Source organism: Mobula birostris, chromosome 18, assembly GCF_030028105.1.
Source record: "Mobula birostris isolate sMobBir1 chromosome 18, sMobBir1.hap1, whole genome shotgun sequence".
In the NCBI taxonomy this organism is placed as follows: Eukaryota; Metazoa; Chordata; class Chondrichthyes; order Myliobatiformes; family Myliobatidae; genus Mobula; species Mobula birostris.
The window spans coordinates 49,894,848-49,913,822 of NC_092387.1; the positions used below are offsets into that span (position 1 = coordinate 49,894,848).

The 18,975-nt window shown below is 39.9% G+C and overlaps 1 protein-coding gene across 3 annotated transcripts in view; it reads right to left on the reverse strand.

Moving 5' to 3' along the window:
* LOC140212098 (heterogeneous nuclear ribonucleoprotein D-like) overlaps positions 1-17,713 on the reverse strand; it is a 35,857-nt gene extending 18,144 nt beyond the window's left edge. For 2 of the 3 annotated variants that reach the window (XR_011889645.1, XM_072282622.1), the window contains exons 1-2: positions 17,375-17,713; positions 2,279-2,447 (exon numbers count right to left, since the gene is read on the reverse strand). Coding sequence is in view for 2 of the 3 variants with exons in the window: in XM_072282622.1 (XP_072138723.1) it covers positions 2,279-2,447; positions 17,375-17,661 (456 nt within the window). In the remaining variant the exon portion in view is untranslated. The remainder of the gene's footprint in view (positions 1-2,278; positions 2,448-17,374) is intronic. The other variant, XM_072282623.1, reaches the window with a different exon arrangement.
* Positions 17,714-18,975: the final 1,262 nt, after the last annotated feature.

Consider the following 18,975-nt stretch of genomic DNA (forward strand, 5'->3'; position numbering starts at 1 on the left):
GTGTGTTCAGAGATGCTCTTCTACACAACACTGCTGTAATGTGTGATTTTTTGAGTTACAGTCACCTTCCCGTCAGTTTGAACAAGTCTGTCCAATTGCCTACGATGTCTTATGAACAAATCACTTTTGCCCACAGAATTGCCATTCACTAGGTGTTCCGCAAAACAAAAAATATTCAAGTTCAGGTTTAATTGTCATTCAACCATACATGAACACCCATGAATACAGCCAAACGAAACAGCATTACTCCAAAACACAGTACCCCAGTCACACACCACACAAAGCACATACTGTACAAGATATCAGTAAAATACAGTAATACAAAAAATATAGACCAAGACACTGAATCCATGAATGTTGCAGTCGAACACAATATGTAGTTTTCTGCCGAGTGAACACTGGGGGCAGCACTAACTCCAGCTTGGACGCCATGCCACACCGATTCTGATGCTTCTCTCTCCCGGACAGCTGTAAACAGGCAACACTGCAGCTTGAGGCCTAGTGCTCAGAGCTCCCCCGTTGTCTGCCAATAAATCAGTGAACTAGACTTGCAGCATTCCACTTTAACATGTCCAACAGGGTCCTGCGATCACAAGAAAAGTGACGAAGACTATCACTTGCCATTAGACTGCACACCTCCTTCGCGCACTGACACAGGCAGCAGACTATCCACACTGTCCAGTTTTTCTGCTAAAGAGCAACTCGCTGACAGAGTAGTCCTGCAGTACTTTAAGTTCTTAATGTCCAGCAGGGTCTTGCGATCATAAAGAAAGCATTTTAAAATAGGACAATAACACCTCGGATTGACCCCATAGAAGCTGCAGTGATCAAACACACCATCACCATCATTCAGAACATTCTATATAAAGTCTAGAGACTCCTGTGCATGAAAATCCCAAGTAATACTCAAACCACCCTACCTGGCACCAATAGTCATGATCAAAATCACTTGGATCACATTTCTTCCCCCATGCTGATGTTTGCACTAAATAATTGAATCTTTTGACCATGTCAGCATGCTTTTATGTATTGAGTTGCTGCTACATGATTGGCTGATTGCACATTTGTAGGTGTACCTAGTGAATGGCCACTGAGTGTATTTTACTCTATTTCCACCCCAAACAATCAAGTCCCTGGGACTAGAAATTCCAAAAGTCATAATTTTCAAGGTTAATCATACAAATTTTATTTGTGTCATTACCTCAAAAAGACACTCTTTTCTTTGAAATAAAGATGAGGTGCGTGAAGAGGGAAATACAAAATCATTGCATATCTATTGAGATTTAAATTCAGGATGTTTAAAAAGTTGGAATAAAGCTTGCATTCACTGATTATTTTTAAGGAAAATAAAATTAATATGTATTCAGAACCATAAGATTCAATTCCTAGGTCAGTGGCTCGTAGCCATTAAGTTGGCATTTTCAAAAAAGATTCTGTTGCCTGACTGCAGGATAATTTTGATGATTTCTATCTACTTCTCATGCAGAACTCTGGTTAACAAACCAAAGCTCAATACATGCACAAGAACAAAGACAAGGAGAATGCTTTAGCTGTATCTGAACAAGCTGAAGAGTCCAAAGAAAACACCTAGTGGTCCTGAGTAAACACCTGCGTGATTTGACATCTTTGCCCATGAGATCTTTTTAAAATAGTCAATATTCTGATAAATGTAGCACTTTTCCCTTGATATTCAGGCTCCATTGGGGTTGGAGCACTAAGAAGGTGCTGCATTGTTGAAGGCATTCTCTAGATCATCAATTCTTAACCAACTTTAGGTAGATAACGCAGATGATGATAGCCAACTGAAGCAAGTTCCCTTGGTATTTCAGATATTTCTCTCAAGAACAATATCAGAATCATTCATCTCATTCTTTGTCGTACCCTGCATAGACCATCATGGCAGCTATATATGGCCAAAACTTGAATATATTTCAATACTTTGGATGCCCAATTACATGATGACAAAATAAGTTTAATTTTACTTTCTCATACCCTGTAAAACTTGCACCCTACAAAAAGATCTGGTGAATAGGTGGTATGTGTTAAAATAATATGTTAAGTCAATTGGGCAAACACCCAGGAGCACATAGTCTACCCACCACCTTAAGTAAAGGCCACCATCTTCAGTAGATTCGAAGGGAGTAAGTAAAATGGAAACCAAAGAAAACTGCTGTTCAACCTTTTGCAGTGTCATAGTTCAATAGTTTTAAGAAGTCAGGTATCCTCATTTAACCTGAATGGAGTCAGGTTAAAACTGGCAGTGAATACCAAATCCTACCTTTTCTACACTTTCAGGATCTTTGAAGAGGATAAACCCAAATCCTCGCGAACGCCCAGTCACAGGATCCATTTTGATTACGCAGTCTACAATTTCTCCAAATTTAGAAAAGTAGTCCCTTAAATCTTTCTTGCTTGTTTCCCAGCTGAGTCCACCAATAAACATCTTCCTGCACAGTGACAATATAAAAAGAGGAAGTGCAAATCAGTTTTGAAAACAGTGCCAGTACAAGTTCATCATCTTAGGTCTAGTGGGGGAACAGCACTGCCAATACTGCTCATCTCCGCTACTAGCACTTAAATGCAACCTCAATCTTTGGCTTAAGGTAAATATCAAGTTTCTACCACCACTGATCTGGGGACGAGGTAACATTAACCATATTACATTACTCAGAAAATCAGATGTCATTCAAACTCCAATGATATATGTTTGGCAAGAAATAATGAAAAAAAAAGGATGCTAAGCTTTCAAGTACTTTGCATCAAAAACTTAAATCATTATCTTAAACCACCCAGGACATTGGATAATTTATGTAATAACAAGGCCAAGACGACAAATTTACATCTGAGAATTTAAGTTAGGATGGCAAAAGCTTTGCACATTAGTGTGAACATCATTCACAGATTGTAAGCAATAACTGCAGTTGGTAGCCCAGCATTTTTTTTATCACACCACCCACAATTAAAATAAAATATGCCAAAATAATACAAGAGTTGAAAAGGAGGTTCCTTGAACAGCTACTTAAAGAATAATGAAAAGAGTGGACAGGGCGAGGATGTTTCCTATAGTGGGGAGTTATGGACCAGAGACAGCCTCAGAATACAAGGAATCCCTTCAGAACAGAGATGAGGTGGAATTTCTTTAGCCAAGTGCTGAATCTGCAGAATTGCTACAGATGCTGGAGAGGCCAAGCCACTGGGTATATTTAACGTGGACATTGATAGGTTCTGATCAGTAAGCGCATCAAAGATTACAGGGAGAAGGCAGAAAAATGGGGTTGAGAGGGAAAATCAATCAGCCATGATGAAATGGCAGAATGGTCATTGTAAAGCCCTCCGCCGAGCCAACAATTCCAAACGATGCATGCACAGTCTACCCCACAACTGTGAAAGGTGTTCTGTGACATTTTCCTCTCATTGTCACAGATGTTGCTAATTTTAAATTGCATTTTCACTTTGAACTGTTTCTCGGCCAACCAAAAACAAAAGAAAGCAGACTCTTTAATCCCAGTTCATTCATCAAACTCTGGTTCCAATCTTGCCACTAAAAAATAATTGCTTAGGTTTCCAAGCAGAGCTTATTTTATCATTAAAGCTAGCAGTTGATAAGTTATAAATGGTTTTTCAAGATGCCCAATGAAAGAAATTACTAAGACCAATTAAAAATTGTTAAAGTTTGTCTTTCACACAAAGAATTTGCTACTTCAGCTTTGCAAAATAGCATTAATGAGGAGATAATCAAATTGAAGTGGATCCAAGATTAGAAAAGAACCCCTGAGTCTTCATGTTGGTTGAGACAGCAGGCTAAACAGACTAGAAATTCTTGGATTTAATGAATTGTGCTATGGTAACCACTACGCAAGAGACATTAGTGGTGTTGAAAGGAAGACTACTAGGCTATTAATTGGTGGATTTACTGACCCTTAAAACCAAGGCACATTGGCCTGAATGGCTACTGAAAAAGTTCCAGTACTGTGAACTTAAATGTTTTGATTTTGAAAATTAATCCTTAAAACTAGAGTTCAGCCTTTCTCTTGCATTAAACCATGTTACCTGTTTCGGAAACAGAGATAGAAGAGTTATTTTTTTGAATGAAATTAAAATCAAAATAATTCAACAAGATAAATAGTAGAGATCAAAAATAGAAGAGGAAGGCAAAATATATAGAGCTTTGCAATGTCCCAAGTAGTTTTTAAAATTGTTTCGTTACAAGGCTATTCAAATGTACTTTGTTTTGCACTGCAACACATATGAAAATAAACATTTAAAATGATGCAGTGGTGGCCAAAAACTATAACAAAAGGTTGAAAGGTGCATCTTGACAAAGATTTCAGGCACTGACTTGCAACAACCATTACACAATTCAGGTAATCACGTGATTCAAACCATCTCATTCCAAACCCAATAAAAAATGACAAATGGCAGCAACTCTGAACACACCGTCAACTTAGGCCACACATCTTTGGTAATATTTATATTCCTAGAGGCCTATGATATTGTTTAGTTTATGGTATTTAAGCCAAACATAACTGCAGTGTTTAATTGAAAGGAAAAGCATCTTTTGTTCCAACTTTGATAAAGAGCCACTGCGACCTCCCAAACACCATTGCACAACTGTCAAACTACCCCACCCACACTACGTTATCTTTGTTCTAAGACCTGCTGCATATTAAAAAAAAATACAACATCAAGTCACTCCAAACCTCCTCCAACCACCAATGATTTCTAATTCTAAAGGAGCGTCTTGTCCACACCATCCAATAATAGTAACCCACACATTCCACACCTTTATCAACAATGGATTCTCAATCATGACCCATTTAAGAAAGAAGAAAGCCCTTAACGCCGAGTGGAGTCACTGGGACACCGTCATGACACCGTTTTATTTTAAAAGGCTTTCTTATTTTTACGAGGCCGAGTTGCTAGCTCAGCGCTCAACCCAGCCCGGATGGAAAGCATGCAAGGGAGCCTGGCTGGATTCGAACTCAGGAGCCTTCGCTCCGAAGTCCGGCGCTGATGCCACTACGCCACCAGCCGGCTATGACCTATTTAGGCCTTTACTTATTTTAACGAGTTGCGTCTTACAAACAACTAAATGTACAGTGGAACCAAAAAAACACTGTTTTCTACACAATGCAAATCAAGCTGCAGCATTCCACTGGGAGCCAAGAGCTCAACCCACTCTCCCTGCTCAATTATCAAGCATTTGCAACGTTTTAGAGTAGAGAATTTAAAGATTTACCTTTGTCTAATTAGAGAACTTTATTGTTTGAATGCCAATCTCCTATCCTGCCACTACACCCATTAGTTCCAGAACCATCAGTAGAAACAGGCACTTGGCAGTTACCTTGACAGAATATTTCTAGAAGGTCAGCTCATCCTAGTGAACACAAGCCACACTGCCATCCAGACACATCTATCCTGGGAGATCAAAACTAAGGAGCAATCCAGTTGTGGACTCAGCAAAATCCCACAAAATTACAAAAGGCTTCTACACCCTTACATGCCAACTTACACAAATCAACATGTGTATCTTTCCCAACTGCTTACTGCATTTCATAAACCAGTGATATCTTCCTGTACAGCAATTAAAAATAACTTTGACTTTTCCTGCATTATATTCCATCTGCAACCTTCTTCTTCATTAACCTGTCTTTTTCCTTTAAGAATGTTTTTAGTGGTTCCAGTGACGTCATCATTCAGAATGGCAGCTTAAGTCAACAGCTCCTCCGGAAAAACACATATTTTGCCCCGTTAATCCACCAAATAAAAGATCTTTTCAAAATATCTGAATTGATAAGGGGGGGCAAGAATGGGGAGAAAGAATGGAGATAAAAAAAGCACCACTGCGGAGCCTATAGAAGAGAGAGGTATAGCGTGTGGCTTTCCTACACGTGCGCGTGGCTGACGCTGGGCCTAGTGCAGGCGCAGTGGCAAATATCATAAGGATTCTGGAAGAGATAAGAGAAGTCCAAAAAGATATAAAGCAGCAACTCAATGATATAAAAGCCAGAGCTAGCCAACGTCAATCAGAAAATAGCGGTGGCAGAGGCTCAAATTGAGAAGATGGAAGATCGCGTGCAAAATGTGGAAAAGATACTAAGTAAGACGATAAAAATATTAAATCAACAGGAAAGTAAATTGCTTGACCAGGAGGGAAGATCGCAACGGAAAAGTATCAGGATTTATCATGTTCCCGAAGAAGCAGAGGGATTGCCGATGATGGACTTTGTAGACAAGCTGCTGCGGGAAGCGCTGGAGGTTCCTCAGACTACGGAGATTGAAATTGAAAGGGTGCACCGTTCACTCATGCAGCAGCCTCCCGGAGACAGACAAAGTAAACCACGCTCCATAGTACTTAAATTCCTTCGATTCAAGAGCAAGGCGGAGATTCTACGAAGGGCCTGGGGTAAGAAGAAGGTGTTTTGGAACAGGATGTTAATATACTTCGATCATGATTACTCCCGGCGGTCCTACAGAAACGGAGGGAATATTCCGAAGCGAAACAAATATTAAAGCAAGAAAAGATTAAATTCCAAACCCCGTACCCTGCTAAACTAAGGGTATTTTACCAAGAAGGGATATGACTATATCAGACACTGGAAGAGGCGACTACAGACATGAAGAAGAGGACTGCCCATTAGCGTGGTCAAACCAAGGGAAACTCTGGCTGAGCAGTTATCCCGAACTGCTTGGGAAATAGTAAGAGAACCTAGAAAGCAGGGGACAGGAACAGGACGAGAGAAGGATTTTTAGGAAGAGACTGTCAGTTCTCCGAGGGCAGTCCTCACCTCCTCCAGAAGAGCCATAAGGTTTGGCTAACTTTAAAAGTGCTGATAAACTAAACGGAAGCAAAAATAGATGGTGATATACCTATCTCGAGAAATACGTGTTATGTGGATTTTATATTACTCAATTTTTTTTTAAATCATTTATTCATCCCTTTTTCCCCACCTAAATGAGAATATATACATGGGAGGAATACACAGGGAAATCATTTCTGTGTAATGGACATAGTTTTTTTTTTACTTACTTTTATAGGTACTGCTGCGAGGGCCCTCAACCCACAGGTAGGAGGGGCTATCCCCCACGGCTAGACTTTTCTTCTAGCCCAACCCAGGGTCATCTAGAGACCCCAGTCGTGGAACCACACCTTCCTTACCTTTCTTTTTATTATTCACTTTTCTTGGTTCTTATTTGTTCAGGGAGTAGATTGATTAAGTTATATTCTGCAAATTTCAATGATATACTAACAGATAAATACACAGAGAGTAAGACCATATATTTTGGGTATATACCTCAAGAATGGTTGAAAAGAGATAAATATAAATAGTTAATGAATGTACTGCTGGTGGCTGGTAAAAAGACCCTGACCAGGAAATGGTTATCTCAGGAGAGCCCAACTTTAAATGTATAGATGGAAATTACAATGGATATTTACAAAATGGAGAAGATAACAACACCTGTTAATCATAAGTTGGAACAATTTTATTCATACTGGAAAAAATGGTTTAATTACATAACATCTCATAGGCCTGATTTTATTCTCTCAATCAATGAATATAGTTTTAAAAAAAATCACTCCCTACTCTGTACATAGTTTTCTTCTTTCGATTGTTCTTTCTTTCCTCTTCTTTCTATAAGAGTATACTTCAGATAAATATTATGTGGAGATTTGTGACAAATACGACTATATGATATATATGTACAGTATCTGAAATACATCCTGTGGAAATGTTTGTTTGATGATGAAACTCAATAAAAAATAAATTACAAAAAAAAGAATGCTTTTAGTTTTCCTTCCATCTCACAAACCCACCTAGCCTGTACGATCAGCAAATAGTCCAATATATCCATCATTTCATCTGTTGCAATATACTTTGTAAACTTCCAACAGCCAGTCATGGCCCACATCCCTCCTAACAGAAAGCATTCTAGGAAACCAATTTTATTCTATTCATGATAACTGACAACCACCAGAATCTTCCTTTTTTTCCAACCGCCTTTCACATCCAGATTTCATCTTTATCCTGCTGGAAACATAAACAAAAATATTTGACAAAGAATTTCCCTTTCACGAAATCATGCTCATATCCTTCCACGAAATCCTTCCAGAAAGTTCCTGAACGGTTGTTATATTTACAAAGAACATATTGGAACTATTCCATAATCCAGGGTGATCTGGAACATCACAATGCCACCAGTCTTTGCAGACTCTTCTGGAACATCAAGTGCAGGAGATTTGAAAACTTTTTAATCCCATTTAAGTTTGCTACAGTCAATAGATCTTTGGATCACCTCCATTTCTGTTCAATAGTAAGAGGAGCCTGTTACCAAAGCTTCAGTCATATGGGCATGGAATTCAACAAGAGCAATCCGATGAGTTAGACTCTATGAAGAAAAATTTATTTATAGGTACAGTGTAGAATAGACCCTTATGGCCCTTCAAGTCACACCACACAGCAATCCCCAACAACCCCAATTTAACCCTAACAATCATGGGGCAATTTACAATGACTAATTAACCCACCTGCTACATCTCTGGACAGAAGGAGCAATCTTGTCAAACACAAGAACTCTGCAGAATATCAAGGTGTACCAGTTGCACAGAAAAAGACTGAAGTGGGAATGTGCTTTAGGCCATTTCAGAGTTGATGCAGGAGCCAAAACCTAATAAAAGCAGTTTTGGAGATGCAACAGTGGTCACACTGGTGGTTTTCAACTGTGTGGACCCTGAGAGGCAGATTAACCCTGTGAACAAACAGGGCCAACACAGCTGCCAAACAAATGGCCTCAATTATTTCTGCACATATTAAATGAGACATTTGAATGCAGCACAAAGACAGTCTCACAGGTGAAGCACTATGGTCCTGCCAGGTGCACAGATGGATGGCTAAACCAGGTAGAAATCTAGAACCATAACTGCACTGATTTGTTCTGTTCGTTGTGATTACACCAGACAGCAACTCCACCTACACAAACTCAACTTTCCCTGATCAAGTAAAAATAACACATTAAGCTTAATTTTTCTTAAATTAATAATACTTCAAGCTCTGGGCATCTCAAGCTAAGCCAGCATTTATTGCCCATCCTTAAATAATCGTTGAACTGAGCAGCTTACAAGGCTATTTACAAATAAACCACATGGGATTGATCAGGAGTCACATATAGCCTAGACTATACAAGGGATAGCAGATTTCTTCTCCTGAAAGATATTACTGAACCAACAAGTTGAAGTCTAATTGTTATTCAACTCTACATGAATACCCATGAATGTAGCCCAACAAAGCAGGGTTACTCCGGGGTCAAGGTGCAAAGCATAGTATCAGCAGTCACACACAGCACAAGGCATAAATAAGATAGCAAACACATAAACAGCAAGCACATAAGTTAACAGTAATATACAGTCACACAAAAAACATAGTCCAAGTCCGATCGCAAACAAGAGAAAATCTGCAGATGCTAGAAATCCAAGCAACACACACACAATGCTGGAGGAACTCAGTAGGCCAGGCAGTATCTATGGAAAAAAATTCAGTTTACGTTTCAGGTTGAAACCTGCCAAAGGGTCTCAGCCCGAAACATCATCTGTACTTTTTTTGCTCTATGCTGTCTCGCCTGCTGAGTTCCTCCAGCATTTTGTCCAAGTCCAAGTTCATGAAAGTTGCAGCTGTCGACAGTCAAACACAACCCAGCTTTGTCTTCTGCTGAGCACCAACCCCAGCATGGAAGCCACGCTACATCGCCTCCAGCACTCCACTGGAGTGCCCCATTCAGACACCTCCCATGGGTGGCTGCAAACAGCCGACACTGAGGCTTGAGGCCTGATCTTCACTAGGACCAAGGCCACGCAACTCCACTGATAGCCAATAAACCAAGGAATTGGACGTAGCAATCCACACCAGCACAGCAATGTCCAACAGGGTATTGCAATTGTATTCACTAGAAAAGCGACTAAGACGATCATTCACTCTATGACTGAACACCTTCTTCACACACTATCGCCTCTGTCACAGGCCACATCATGTTCAGCTCCTTCAGTTTTTCTGCCAACAAGGAACTCACTGATGGGTTAGATCTGCAGTGCTTTAAGTCCTCAATATCCAGCAGGGTCTTGTTTTTTAAATACACTTGAAAAAAGCAACACCTCTGGTGAACCCCGCAGAAGCCACTGTATACAAACATGCTGCCATCCTACTAGAAGTCTTGCTTTTAAACAAGTCTTTAAATGCAAATATACACCAGTATAAACTCTAATCCATGTGAAGTGAGCCATGTACAAATACCAAATTTAGATTCTGGAACAATTAACTCTGGAAACTGGCATCAAATTTAGCTATCAGCATAATCCAAGACATTGGAAATCAGCCTTGCAGACTCAGGATGGGATGGACCAGAACCTCTCCATTCCTGGCACAAAGACAACTTAAAGTTTGGTTGGAAATTTACAAGGCCAAGTCTTTTGCATTTCCGGGTCTAGCCTGTCAAACAATACTTATTCTTGTATTTCCAGAGAGTATTTTTTAAGTCAGCAAGGGTTTAGACAGGAGGCACTGTGCACCCTGCCAACAATGCAGCCACATTAATCTCCAATAAGTAAAACCTCAAATATTAGCAAAGAATAATAAGTTATAAAATCCTATGTATATTTTTGTTCCTAAAATAACTTTGAATTACTCCTGAACCAGCCAGGATGACAGGCTTTATACCATTCTGCAGCTTAAAAATTACACTGAAGTCAGCATTATCCACATACCAAAAATTTGCTTTGTGTTAAGATAAAGCTGAGCAATTCTAATCCACGAAGAAATCTCAGATATTAAGTACAATTTTATCAAATAGGCTGTATATGTGCATTCCTTAACAACTGCAGATAACTAAAATTAGAGATGAAAGCAAGGTTTGATGTTCACTGCATCAGTCAAGGACCAAGCAACAAAACCTCAAATCAAACTGCCCATATGTCCTCAGTCACAGCACACAAAGTTGACATAACTGTAGGTATACACCAAATGAGCTGCAGTTACAACCCTCCTACCTTCCAATGAGTTGGCATAATACAATTCTAACCACCCCACAAGAAAAAACAAAGGCACAGATGAAAAGCATACAACTATGACACCATCCAGCCGCAGTACTACAAAGTCAAATGCTCCACTCCTTACCCAGGACCAGGCACTGAAGTAAACTAATTGAACAAGTCAAAGCTCCTAGACAGTTTAGTCAAAATTAAAGCTGACAGCAACAAATTTCACAATCACTCCAACAGAAGATAGCAAGAGTAAAATAAACACCATGTGAAATAAATGCAAAGATAGAGTTTTGAGATATTAAATAGTTAATTAGATATTAAACAGTATTGAATTAGGGAGCATTAAACAAATGTACAAATAACAGGAACCTGATAGCAAAAGGTGGTAAAGTAAAAGAAAGTTGATTGCCTGGCCCTTCAATCCTGTTCTGTCATTTATCAAGATCATGGCTTACCGTCTAATTACACACCACTTTCCCCATTATGTTGCAACACACCTTGATTTGCTTTATATCCAGAAAGCTATCAACTTTAATCTTCAATGACCAGACCTCTGCAGTTCTCCAGGATAAAGAATTCTTTCGATTTATCACTAAGTAAAGAAATTGCTCAATCCTAAATGGTTTGGCCCTTATTCTGAGACTGTGACTCCTGATTCTAAACTGTAACTCTTGTTCTTGCCAGGAAAAATATCCAACTTGCAAATTTACTTTAGATTGCATGCAAGCTTTAACGAGCTCTCTCCATTATTCTCTACTCCAGAGAATGGATGTGTAGTCTACTCCACCTTTCCTTGTATGGCAAACCCACCAGCCCTAGAACCACGCCAATGAATCTGCATTTCATATGCATTTTCCACCCTAACAAGGAGAATACTACACACAATTCTTTAAGAGAGTTTCTTATACCAAGACCTTATGAACATCCACAATACTCAATTACCACTTCTGTTTTGTGTACCAAAAGTGAGCAAGCTCACAATGTCTCTCCATATAATGCATTCAATATATTCTTGCCCATTCACTCAGCTTGTTTATATACCCGTAACACTTCTTTCCAACTTCCTCTCCCCCCATTCACACTCAATCCTAATCTCAAATCAAACTTGGAAATATGATATTGGATCTCCTCAAACAGATTCTTCATACAAATCATGAGGACCTGAGACTTTAGGATTGATTCCTGCAGTTGTGGTCCTGGAACTTTTTTCCAACTAGACTTCTACCCTTATTGTGTTGCAACATATTTTAGTACGGTATGTCAAAATACAAGGTGAAAGAACTGTGTCCTTGAGAATTACGTCTTTAAAAGGCCATTCAATCACTGAATCAAAGGAACAGGGTTCTAATTCACTGATGTGTCTATCAGCTGTATAGATAAGCAAATACAAAAAAATTGTCTATCCTTTTGCACAGATTAAGTCCTGCTATGTAATAAACTGATCTGACTTACAACTTTCCTAATGCAAGAGTACAAATTTACAAAAGCAAAAAAAAGTTCAAGGACCACAAGACGGAGTGCCAAAGTTTTACACTATATGCAACCAGTAAATTAGACATGCTAAACAAACTTAAAGATAGAAAAAACTGAAAGGAAGCACAAAAATAGTCCTTAAACATGCAAAGACAAGCCCTGCGGATGTACAGTTGAAGTCAGAAGTCAGTCTCTCTACTATTATTCTGACATTTCACATTCTTAAAATAAAGTAGTGATCCTAACTGACTTAAGACAGGGAATGTTTTCTAGAATTAAATGTCAGGAATTGTGAAAAACTAAGTTTAAATGTATTTGGCTAAGGTGTATGTAAACTTCTGACTTCAACTGTACAACTTCATCAGCATCAAGCATATAAAAGAGTGAAGTTCAAAATTAAATAAGTCCAATAATGTGCAAGTTTTTCCATTAGAGACATTGATAAATTTTCTACTTAATGAAGTTATTGCTGTCTCCTTCACACAATAAAAGCTAGATAGCCACAAAAAGAAAAAACACCCAAATGACACACTGGCAAAAGCTAGAGCTATCAAGTTGTCAAAACCACCACAATGGCTGGTGTATCAAAACATCCATATAAGGAATAAACCAGGATTAAATAATGATTATGCTGGAATTAATACCCTAAAAGCACTAGATCCTTTTTCACCAAGTGATTACTTAATCCTTAAAGAATCAAGAAGCATTTATACCAACTCTCTTCTCATTGTTACCGTCAGAAAGGAAATACTCTGATTCAGGAATAGCTTCTTCTCCTCTGCCATCCTATTTCTAAATGGACAATGGAACCCATAAGTACTACCTCACTTTTTTATTTCTGTTTTTGTAATCCTATTCTTAATTGAACTATTATATATATATATATACACACACACAGAAAACATAAATTACTGTAATTTATTTTTTCTGTATATCATATATTGCATTGTACTGCTGCCACTAAGTTAACAAATTTCACAACATATGCCAGTGATATTAAACTTGATTCTGATTCTTCATTTTGATAAGCTTAACTTTTCTTTTATTTACGGTGGACAGAAACAAGAAGCAAATCTAATGCGTCAAGCTACATAACTAAATTTTTGCAAGGGAGATTGTCGAGTTGCTGCCAATCCAAACTGACTGGGGTCTGCAAGTTAGGAAATTGGAGGATCCAGTTGCACAAAGAGGTATTGAGGCCTAGGACTTGAAGCTTATTGATTAGATTTGAGCTGATGATAGTATTGAATGCCAAGCTGTAGCCAATGAAGAGCACTGTGACGTCTACACCTTTGCTGTCCAGATGTTCCAGGATTGAGTGAAGAATCAATGAAATGACATTTGCTGTAGACCTGTTGTGAAATTAGGCAAATTGGAGTGAATCACCAAAGTCTCTCCCAAGCATAAATTTTGCAGCAGACAGGGGTTTCAAGATGTGCTGTCCAAGCTCAAGAAGCAAAAAGTAAGCAAGAAATGCCGTGTTTGGCCATGGAAACTGAGTGCAGCCGATGAGAGATGCATCAAACTGACATCTCTTCTGAGTCAGAAATCCAGCATGCTATCAGCTCTGAACTCAGAAACCATTGGAACCCAAGTACATCCTCTACAGCCCAGAGAAGTCTTGTTAGAAGTGGTCTTTGTGGAAGAGTTGCTGCCAGAAAAGCCATTCCTCCGGAGTGGAAGCAAAGCCAAGAGACTCACCTATGCACAAAAACATAAGGACTGGGGTGCTAAACAATGGCAGCAAATGCTCTGGACTGACAAATACAAATGTGAAATTTGTGACTGTGTCCATAGACGCGCTGGAGAGTGCTACATGGATGAGTGTCTGTAGGCAACAGTGAAGCAGATTTGGGACTGCATTTTTGCAAGTGGAGTTGGTGATCTGGTCAGAATTAATGGAATCCTCAATGCTAAGTTCAAGCAGTCTCTCGTCCATCATGCAACGTCATGAAGGATGCATCTGACTGGTTCCAACTTCATTCTACAACAGGACAATGACCCCAAACACTCGTGCCAAAATCAAAGAATCATCTTCAGCGAAAAGAACACGGACCCCTGCAATAGATGGTATGGCCTCCACAAAGCCCTGAGCTCAACATCAAGGCTATCTGGGATTACCTAGAGAGAGAGAAGCAAGTGAGAAAGGCAAAATCTGCAGAAGAAATATGGTAAATTCTCCAAGATGCTTGGAACAGCCTACCAGGCAATTTTCTGACAAAAGTGTCCGACAGTGTACCTAAATTGATGCCATTTTAAAGGCAGAGCGGGCACAATAAATATTGATTTTAGTGGGTTTTTTTCAACTTACTGCTCTTTATAGTAATTTTTGATATTTAGAAACTTTTCATTTCATTATTTTTGAAATCATCTATTTTTACATTTTCCTAAAACTTTTGAATGGTGTTGTAAGTGCTACTGGGCAAAAGTCAATTTGGTTTTTTGTTTGTAGGTGGGGGAGCTGATAATCTTGTTCTCATTTCCACAATTTTTCTTGCCCGTGGGGGATTTGATGTACCTGTTGCTGTTTGCACAATTTGGGCATGGGGGGAGTCAGGCAGTAGATGTTTCTTTGAATGGGTTCCATGGTTTTGTTTCGTGGCTGTCTGTGGAGAAGATGAATTTCAGGGTTGTATACTGCATACACACTTTAATAAATATACTTTGAATCCTTTGAAGCCACGACCATAACAAGGCTTGGCTGGTGTCAGGCACACAAAAAAATATAGTGCCCCTGGTGAAGCCAAGTAAAATTAAGGCCTCAGTGCTGCAGAATAAGGAACAAGGACAGTGTAGCTGGATGTATGCTACTGCCCTGGTACTGTTGTGTAATCCGTGAAGCAGAAGTTAGGAACTTTTGCTGTCTGCTAGACCATGAATACCAGGTCAGGATGTTGAAACACTTCTTCCTCAGGCTACTTTGAAACATTGAAGACAATGGTTAATTTTATCATCAATACCTGCCTTTGCCAAGAGATGGTTCTTGGGATATGCAAAGCAGAACTTTTTTCCTCCCAGTGCATCATTGTACAGTGGAGGCAGGTTATAAATGAGGTAAATGGAAAAAAGTAGAAAAAATTACACAAAAAGGGTAATAAGATACAAAACACTCAAACTGGCAGGGATTACATTTTAAAAACAGACTTCAACATGGTTTGCAGAAAAACAAGATGTAGACTTTTGTGGGAAACCTTTTCAATATTCCTATTACTAGAGGATTTAAGCAGCTATGATCAGGGTCTTGCTGCAAATCATTGCACTACCAGCCTCAGACCAGAGCATCTGGGCAGCACTGTACTTATAGTGTAAACTCAAATCAAAATGTACATACAATAATGTTCTATTTTATTGCAAATTTCCATGATTTGTTCAATTCTGAGAAAAAATACATAAGTGACAATAATATTCATAAGAACAGTACTCTACTGAACAACTCAATATTTTAGACTTTCACTTCAGCCTAACGATTAAAGGAAGCCTACAAAATCCGGACTGGTGAAATATCAGACTATTAAAAAAAACTGCAGATATTAGAAACCAGTATTAAAGTCAAAGCACTGGAAAACTCAACATGTCATACATTGTGGACAGAGATGCTGTCTGGCATGCTGAATATTACAGAATTTTCTCATAAAATCCAACTTGGTCAAACTTAGAACAGTTCATGACATTCTCACCAAAGAATGAAGCTCACGATTCCAAGTCCTTCACTAAATGTTTGAAATATTTACAACAACATTTCAGGGCAGTATTTAGGGAAAATTTCACAGTCAAAGACATGTAAGAGGAGGTGTTGAACAAAGACTTTGCTAGATAAATGGTTAGCGCCACAATACCATGGGTACAACAGTGAAGCCATGTTCAGGAACAATAATCTGGAATCAAGTTTTAAACCCCACAGATAACTATGGAACTTAACTTCACAATATATATGGAATTGTAAAGAGTGACTCGATTGTCATAGCATATACTGTGGTTCACTAATGTCAAGCTGCCAGTTTAACCTAGATTGCCTACCTCTGAGTCAACACCCACACAGCAAACTCCAAACTCATCTTCCTGCTATCATGTCACCATTTGTCAGAGCTTACAAAGCCATGCACTAGACAGGTTACAGTATTGCCAAAATTATGCTATACTCCAGGTACTCTTCTTGCTGCAAAATATTTTGAAAGGGGCACGGAAAACACTCTAATGAAAACTCTTTGATCACTTGGGCTATTTTAAATGAATCAACAATACTGCTGCAAGTCAGAAATCACATTCTGATAAACGATCATTGACTTGAACTACAAACAAGAGAAAATCTGCAGATGCTGGAAATCCGACCAACACACACAAAGTGCTGGAGGAACTCAGCAGGCCAGGCCGCATCTATGAAAAAAACTACAGTCGAAACGTCGGCCCAAAACGTCCACTCTACTTTTTTCCATAGATGCTGCTTGGCCTGCTGAGTTCCTCCAACATTTTGTGTATGATGTACTGACTTGAACGAAGTAACATTGCCTACCACGCCACGAATGCTGCCATAGAGTTGTGTTCAAAGGAATAGACAGACTGATGGATCCCAAGAGTGAAATAAGTTGTTATATAACATGGCCTTACTACTTGATTTCAAGTAATAGAAATCCCCTTGTTAATTTGATTGATGTGAAGCCGCGACCGCTTAGACCCGGCTGCTGGATTACCGGTGTTTAAAGCACTGTACCGACAGGAGAAGGAACATGTAACCCACTAGGAGCCCAGTGCTCGCTCCAGACCCTCAATGAGCCCGACAAAGGTGTCAGTCTCGGGTCAACTCGGCTGCAGACTAAGGAACAGGCCTCAGAATCCCAACTCGTGCCCGAGCTACACTTCTTGCCCTGCACTCACCCCTCGTCATCCTCGTTCTTGCTGGCGTTGATCTTCGACCCTTCCATCTCCTTGGGCGGTGGCGGAGGTTGCTGCTGCTGTTGTTGCGACTGCTCATGGCCCCCATCTCCCACGCGCCCCGAGGCCTCGTGGCCCTGTTCGCCGCTGACGCCCTTGGCCCCATTGGTTTTCGACTCGCCGAATGTCTCGTTCTCCGCCGGGCCTCCGAAACTATAGAAGGCCGCATCGAAGCCATCGGGACCCGCCCCGGCACCACCGTTCTCAGTGAACTGAGCCGAGTCCGCCATCTTGAGAAGCCGGAGAGCAAGTACGTTCTGCTTGACGGCGGAAGGAGGGGGGGTGGGACAGGGCGGGTTCGACTCTGCCTGATTGACAGGCACCCCCTTTCGCCAATCGCCAACCGAGTCTGGCCCAGCTGCTGGATCACCTGACCAACAGCACAAGGAAAGGCAGACAAGTGGATAGATGGACCAATCCTGACTCCCAGCGCTTCCCCGGTTTGAAAAGAATTCTAAGTGGCATCAGGATTCACCAATGGGAACTAGGAAAATGATGAAACAATGGCAGGTTTAAGCCAATCGTAGGTCAAATCAGCCGGGTGGAAGAGCAATGAATGAAGCAATGAATTCTCTGCAACAATTCGGATGTTCCATTGATGTTGCCACGTCCCCTTCTGCCAAATATTTCAGTGCAGAAGTCACCAGACGCCTTCCAAGCATCCGTTCTTAAGATTTATCCTTTCCTTCTTAAATTATTCACTTTGCATTGCATCTGTTTTATCGCTTTTGTCCCTTTCATTCGCGAATAAATCAAGGTTGCCTCTCAATTCTTCCAGCGCTTACATATTGTTTGTTTCTTCAACGTATTTAATGCATCTTTCCATTGACTACTGAAAGGATCTTTTAGCCATCTAATTATTTCATGTTTTCTCCATTAAGGTAATACAGATCAATCCACACCTTTACACCCAAATCTACTTCTCCCACATCTTCCAGTTTGCAGCAATATTTAAGTACTCCATTATCATTTATTTGGATTCGTTCTGCTGACTGTCCCTTGCATTTTCTTATTGCTTGAAGTTCAATGAATAAGAAAAGTGAAAAATTAAAAGATACTTAGAAATGATATTTATGCACTGAATTATTATGAATTGTAAATCACCGCGAAAGTGCCATGGAAACAAATTATTTGGAATAATCTGGATGAACAACAAATACATTGAATGAAAATTCGGTCACAGGCATTGGCGGGTTTGATAGAGATCCGAGTGAGGTTTGACTAAATACATACGACAATAGCAGTGAACATTTACAACCGCTCTACTTCGTGCGGGAGTTTTAAATGTCCTACAAATTTGACGGCATTATGATTTAACTGTTAGGGGAAAGATATCAGCCTTCATCACAGCCCAAACTCGAGCCAAACAAGAATTTTGCGGTGGGAAGGGGTAGGGGTAGGGGCGGGGGCGGGGAGTAGCTTGACAGCTGTTACAGGACCCGCCCTGGCCCTTCCCACTGTGGGACCTGATTTGAATTTTAAAGGCCCTGAATTAAAAGGTGGTGAGAAATGATAGCTGACGTGTGGCCCCAGGGAAGGAGGCA